At 37.4% G+C, this 7155-nt stretch overlaps 1 protein-coding gene across 2 annotated transcripts in view; it reads left to right on the top strand.

Annotated features, from left to right (window-relative positions):
• The first annotated feature begins 1352 nt into the window (after positions 1–1352).
• sema3fa (sema domain, immunoglobulin domain (Ig), short basic domain, secreted, (semaphorin) 3Fa) overlaps positions 1353–7155 on the top strand; it is a 46820-nt gene continuing 41017 nt past the window's right edge. The window contains exons 1-2 of one of the 2 annotated variants that reach the window (XM_081381656.1): positions 1353–1704; positions 2493–2662. In XM_081381656.1, coding sequence (XP_081237782.1) covers positions 2533–2662 — 130 coding nt within the window. In that variant the 5' untranslated portion in view covers positions 1353–1704; positions 2493–2532. The remainder of the gene's footprint in view (positions 1705–2492; positions 2663–7155) is intronic. The other variant, XM_081381657.1, reaches the window with a different exon arrangement.

Raw genomic sequence — 7155 nt, 5'->3', positions numbered from 1 at the left:
TGGTCAGGCAATGGCTGTTTTGCGCAAACTTGGTGCAACATCAGGTTGCGCTTTTTTTGCACGAATACTGAGACACAAGCATGCAAGTCCACATTGCACTATGACCCCATGGTTATACTGTGCATGTGTGAAACTGCACAGATGAACAAATTTACAACAATCATCATTCTGCACTGCCATTTTTACATAAAAGTCTCAACAAATCTAATAATCCTTATGTGTTCTGCACTAACATGTCATTCTCACTCTACTTCTGTCTCCTTAGGGCAGATTTCATACTTTGTGTAATTTATTCTATGAAATCAAATTGTGAAAAATTGCATTTACTGATTCTCTGCAAAACAGAGAAAGCTATCGTGGATTGAGCCCTCGACTCTTTCACAGCACTGAATAGCAACAAACACATATGTTTGTTGTCATGCACTGTAAAATCAACGAAATGCTTATGCTTAAAATGTTGCAGATTTATGTTGCTAATGAGAATCTCTGAACCTACATATATATTATGCAACAGAAGACTTATGACTTATATTTTTGTAAAAGGTATTAACATCAATGTTTCTTTCAAATAACGTTTAAAGGAAACGTATAACGTACATTAACATGGCAGCATACTGCATCCACCAACTTACATTGCTCTTTGACCTGGATGTTTTTTGACGTACCAACAACCGTGAAAATCATTTATTTAACTGAACAACTTTCTTTGTAGCACTTACATTTTAAAATCAGAGTTTTCTTGGCTTCTCAGCTTATGCGGCCTGATGGGATAGGAAAGTATCCACTGGTTGCACACTTCAGGATCAATACTGTTTCATGAATACTCATTTGACTTAGGCCTATTGCTTTTTGCATATAGTACAGGCGCATATAGGGCCCATATGCTCAATGCTGGAGGTGAAACAATCTTCTTTTGTAATTTAGTTTTTCTTCTCCATCAGGATTCACTAAAAATATTTTTTTTGATCACCATACACTTTTGCAGAAAATGCGTTCTCCATAAGAGGTGCGTTGTATCATAAGTTTTTAATAAATATAGATATTTATTAGCCTAATTATACACATTGCTTCTTTTCTTTTCAGAACAATGCAATGAAATTGTTGTCTTTTATCTCCAAATAACAGCTACTGTTTTGAACGCGTGTAGCGCGTGGGCGTCGCCCAGGGTGATAGAGAGAGCGCGAGGCGAGCGCACGCGAGAGTCGTTCGCATGTTTACGTGTGATTTAGTGGAGATAAGCGTAGCACCCCCATTACTAACATGTCTCATGATTTTGTTTTGGTTTCGCCACATGTATTTGCATTGCCTAATTGCGTTCAAAACATAAATGGGTGTTACTTTTAAGGTAAGTCTCCGCCCAGGGGGAGTAGCAGCGCTCCATCCACCTGCCAGACTACTTCAGCAGCAGACAGTCAGTGGACCTGAAGCGCGCGCTGCTGCTGCTGCTGGTGCTGCTGCGTGGACAAAAATACACGAGACGGGTTTAAAAACTCCGGTCGAGAGGGGATACTTGCACTTCATTTGAACTGACACGGAATCAGTATAATGAATTAGTTTAAAGGAGCAACTACTTTGTGGACACGTGTATGCAGTTACTTTTGACTGGACGCATTGCTTTTTGTTTCTGTACGTTTTCTTTGCGCTGGATTGTAAATGGTTTGTACGGTTGGACACACAGGGTCGTTTTTGACGGACGTTTTGTAGGTGAGTTCTGCGTTAATTTCAGTTAATTTTAAGATAAACATGTATTTTATGCTTCACGTCACATACATCATAAGTACTTGTTTGTACAGAAGATCAGCAGCACAGTTGTTATCCAAATGTTTATTTTTAAGAGGATCAGTCCATTACACGCTACTGAAATCTGATGGAAACTATCTATTTTGAAAGGTTTATTGAGACATGTTTTTCTGAAAATGGAAATGACAATGCTATTGATCGTTGAAGTTCATTTGCAAGTCATATTATTAGCTCCATAATGGATCTATTTGATTTGTTTGGAAGGAATGAAAAAAAGCTTTAGTTGTGACAGAGAAAAAAACGATATTTCACTGATTATTTATTTAAAGTAATTAAAATATATATTAATTATTATTATTATTATTATTATTAATCTTTTACTGCTTTTTGGCTCAGATTACTAAATGGTCATTGTACCGTTACTACAACAAAAAACATAACGTGCATTATGAATATTTTAAGAAGTCAATTATTACAAAGTGAAAGGTTTCCACAAAGAATTTAAAATAATATCTTACCAATTATCAGTAGACTCAATGTTAAGGAACCAATAACCAATCGAGTAGAAATGTGTAAATATCTGGGAATAAAAATCACTCAAACTTATCTTTATTAACAATTTTCATTTGCTACCACTGAATAAGAAGAAATGTAAAATTGAAACCATGAATATATGAGGAACTCTTTCAGCTCATTTATATCTGTCTAATGTTGATCATCCTCACCCCCTTCCTCCCTCCCCTCTCATGCAGGACCGAATAAATCTCTTGTGGGTCTTTGGATAAAGTGATCATGCAGGGAGTCGGGACTTTGGTGCTGGGGACCCTTCTGGTCTCTGTGTTCTCAGCTGTCTCGGTCCACAGCAGCCCTTTGTCTTCCCTGCCACCCGCCTCTGTTCCACGAGTCTTCCTGTCCTTCAAAGGTAAGATGCATTTCTGTTGTCTTTGCTCTGACTGTCTCACACTGTTGCTCTCTGGATGCTTACAGCCCCTGCTGGAGATGGCATCCACTGCTTTCCTGTTCATATTAATATAGAAATAAATAAATAAACAAACAACTGCAATTGATATGATATAGATTGCATGGGAAATATGCGTTATTATTTTTGTCCTCAGTGTTTCCAGGAAACCCGAGTCTCATAATGTGCATTTTTAATGCGCTTCTATTCTATTGTCGTATTAGGCAATACGTTTTTTTATTTGTGCTTTGTGGGAATCTCTTCAGTTTTGTGCTGAGCAAGCTACTTCCCTTCTTATGTTACATGTCAATTTCACCTTTCTAATTCAAGGAGTTTTCACAGTTTGCTGCCTGAACTAATTTTACTTTCTGTTGCCCGTTATTGTGTTTCTTTAATTGGTTTTTCGAACACTCTTTGGGATTGAGCATGTCTACCAGAAAGGACCTAAATTCAGAATTTGCACAACTGTGAGTTGAGTTACCCTTGCTGGGGGAATTGGATTTCATGTTGGGTTTGTGCACGGCTCTTGGTTGGCTAAGCAATGCAATTAGTTTTTAGTTCTGAAACAGTATTTCCCATGGGATTCTCTGAACTGTTTTTTTTTTTCCTGAATATCCATGTTCTTGGTAGCAGCCCATTTTCCAGGACTACGCATCAATGATTTCTTATAATAGGTCAGTTTTATTGTTATTTTATGCTCAGGAATCGCAATTGAAAGGTAATATTTGCTTGTAAGCTTAAACTATATGTTTACAGTCTTTCCTCCAAAATGGAATACTGATACTGTATATGATATTGGTGTGGTTGGTTTCCCAGGACCTTTTGCCTAATCTTAGTGTACTTCTGTCAGTCAACATTGACACTGGCCACTCTTGACTGCCAAAATATACACTGGAGACATACTACATGCATGCACAGGATAGGATATTCCAACTTACAATATGAAAAAAAAAAAAAAAAAAGATCTATGAGTGTTCTGGAGATTATCAAAAACACAGTGCAACTAAAGATGAAATTAAAGATCTAGTCTGCTTTATGTAAGACGTAGTGGAGGACCTTTGGATGGATTATAGTTTTTAGTTCTGGCTACTTCTGCTCCCCTGTCCAAAAGCTTTGACCAAACACTTGGATCATGTTCCTCCCCTGAACGTCTTGTGAAGACGGCTACATTTGTTTAGGACTACTAGGATACTCACTAAACGTTCTGTTCTCTCCCACAAACAGCTTCAAGCTTAGTGGGATCTTGTTTTGGTTTCGTACTTGGGATGTGTCATTAGAAAATCATTAATGATGGCTAACCAAAATCCAGGCTTTCTTTGTAATTGCCTGCCTCTGTGCCTGCACTCTTTGAGACACACAAAACATCCTGTTTTATATCCCTTTCAGTTGCTTAAATGTGACTATTATTTGAGCAATGAGGTCATCATCTGTTCGCTGTTGTAACAGGGTTCTGCGCCATTCATGATTGCTTTGAAAATGGCTTAAATTCCATTTCATTCTTGAAACAAACTAAACAGGGTGCAACTGCAGTTTGAATTAAGGAAATATAAATAAAATGGATTAAAATTCAAGGAAATTAATAGAACTAATTTGATCAAAGTTTTTATAGACAAATTTGAATGTTGGCTTCGAAAATGGTTGGTTTGAATGTTAAGAAAAAGCCTTCAAGTTTGAAGGGTTGTAGGTCGAGATGGATTGACGGAAAGATAGATAGATTCTACTGTGTACAATGGTTAGATTAAAATATTGATTGAATGGTTGATTTTTCTGTCTTTCTAATTCAGATTCCAATCCTTCTACTTGTGGGTTGTTTCCAATTGAGTTTAAATGTGAACTCATGAATTAAAAGAATAAATTCTTCAGTTCTGAATTTTGCACAACCCTGTGTTGTAATATGTTGAATGAACACTAAAGTGTTTGATATACAGTAGTATTGGTTTAGAGAATATTTAATTTCATGCATGGAGCATGATGATTCAATTTAGCTAGAAGTCCGGTTTAAGGAATTAGTAAAGAAAGAAATTAATACCTTTTATGCAATCCTCCCTTGGGAGATTCAGGTAATTCACAAGTCCGTCCCTCATACATAAGCGCAAGCTTGAGCACACACATGAATGCACCCACGCACACACATTTACTGCGGTTCACCGAGATCCCCTTCTTTCTTATTCTTATTCTCCAGTATGAGCATGTAGGGAGGGAGGGCAGGGAACTCTGCCAGACAGAGTCAGTTTTCAGCTCTGAGGGAGGACTTGGCTGCTGTTAGCAATGTCGGTGAGTTCAGAGAGCAGATACTGGTGTCTTCTTGTGCCCTTACGCATTACAGACAGTCCGGACCACAGAAACGTCCCTGGAAGCCCAATCATCTGTGAAGTTCGAGGTCTCGGGCTCTGCAGACATGACTTATTACAAGTTCAGACTCTTTTCTATGGCTCTTCTCATCTTTTCCCTGTTTTATGGGAGTAACTATGATATATTACGTTTGCCCTTCTCTTTCACATGCACACACTTTTTTTTAAATCCCCTCTTTCCCATGTATCTCTGCAAGCTTGGGATTTACATGCTAAAAGGTATCCCAGAGGACTTACGAAGAGTCACATGACAGCCTAAGTTAATTTCTTTGCATATGCGCCCTCACATAACTCCTAGTTTTTGGACATGACAGTGGATTTATGGCCGTGTTTATGCATCTTATATCACTTTACAGTGGTTATGAGAGCCCAGGGATGATTCAAGAAGGAATGCTGTGTGTGAATTGCTATATTGTGAGTGTGTATGTGTGTTTGAAAATGGTGCCACGGGTGTTGTTTGTGCACATTGTTTTAATTTAAATTCCATTAGTAGATTCTCTGAGGGGCAGAGTGCTTATTGCTCAATTTAGACAAATGTTCTCAGACAGAAAACATTTTAAAGTAAGTATCTCAAGGTGCATCAACTACAATGTGGGGCTGATGGCAGTGCATAAATTATCACAATTATACAAGGCATTTAAAGTAGTGTGCTTCATTTTCCTTTGCTGTTCAAGTTAACACCTGGGTAGCGTTCTTTAAAAACACTAAAACAGTCCATCTGCTGTAGATGATAGTCTGTGTGGTTTTCTAATGGGAGACTGGAAAAGCTCTTTGTTTGAGAGCTTTAGGAGTTATCATTTAATGCAAAGTGCTAATAAACCCTATCCACCGCACATTCATGACCCAGAAATGTGCTTTTTTATGATGTGGAAATGATGTCACACTCCAGGGCTTCTGGTCTAGTAAGAAAGCAGTAATATTAAAAAATAAGATTTTTTTTTTTTAAAGTTAAAATATATAGCGGTATCAGCGCAAACTGTGAGTTTCGTCCATGTTAGAGTCTCATCAGAGAGGTCAATCTGTGTTGTTTAGATTTTTGATCTATATAAATGACTGGATTGCTCATGACGGCATCAAAAGTGAAGCCACCGTGCTGCCATATTGGTATTCCCTAGTATTCCCTTCTATTGAATTAATAGGAAATTACCTAATGAGTTTGTGTTTTTATATCTGAGGTCTCCCTGTACTTTCTTACAATGCAAACATTTGAATGGTTATTATTTGTATAAAGTTGGGAATTTTCCCGGCTTATTAAGTTACTTTCATCTGTATTACAGTAGCGAATATTATCAGCTGACAGAGAAGGCCTCTCAGCATTTTTATATTTAAAAAATGTCACAATGTTTCTTCTGAAATCTAAACACAGATTTATGCTTTGTAAGGCTTGCTTACATGTGTGGCTGTCGTTTTAATAAAGAAATTAACATTTTTATATAATAATTTCTTCTTTTTTTATGACAAATTAATGTTTTATTTGTATTTATAGGTAAATATTAAAGCCATGCATGTTTGGAGGATGTGTGTACTGTATATGTGTGTGTGAGTTTCAGCTATGTCACTGAATGTACTGGCAGAATGACATCAAAGATATATTTATCTCTGACGTACCTTCCTGTAATCTCGCTTAGTTGCTTTATGTTTTGAAATGTCATAAAATATCATGGTTCTGTCTGTCATGCAGTTGGCAATGAACTGTAGTAAATCAAACATGGCCAATCTGCATTTCTTCATATACTATATTTGCTGATAGACTTACCAGTTCTTGCAAATACCCAAAAAGTTATATGCTCAAGCTCCTGCACCTGCTTCCAGCAGCTTGTTGAGCATGTTGAAAATTATCTAGAGGTTTAGGCTTTGACCTGGGCACAATATATGTGTGTGTGCGTTTGTCTGTTCTGGAGGCTTTTTTTATCTTCAAACAAGCCCTAATAACAGCCTATTTGAGGGTGCCAGAGGCTGAGGTTGTGACCCCAAAAAAACAGAAGCAGGTCATTGTCAGGGTGATCCGTCCTCGCTGTGTGGGAAAAGTGAACAAATTCTTACCATAAATGCTTGTAATGCTAATCTGCAGCTCTATTTAAAAGCATTTAACTCTGTTCTCGCTGT

The sequence above is a fragment of the Scardinius erythrophthalmus genome (genome assembly GCF_964197995.2).
Source record: "Scardinius erythrophthalmus genome assembly, chromosome: 12".
Taxonomy (NCBI): Eukaryota; Metazoa; Chordata; class Actinopteri; order Cypriniformes; family Leuciscidae; genus Scardinius; species Scardinius erythrophthalmus.
This window is presented reverse-complemented; position numbering and strand designations above follow the sequence as displayed.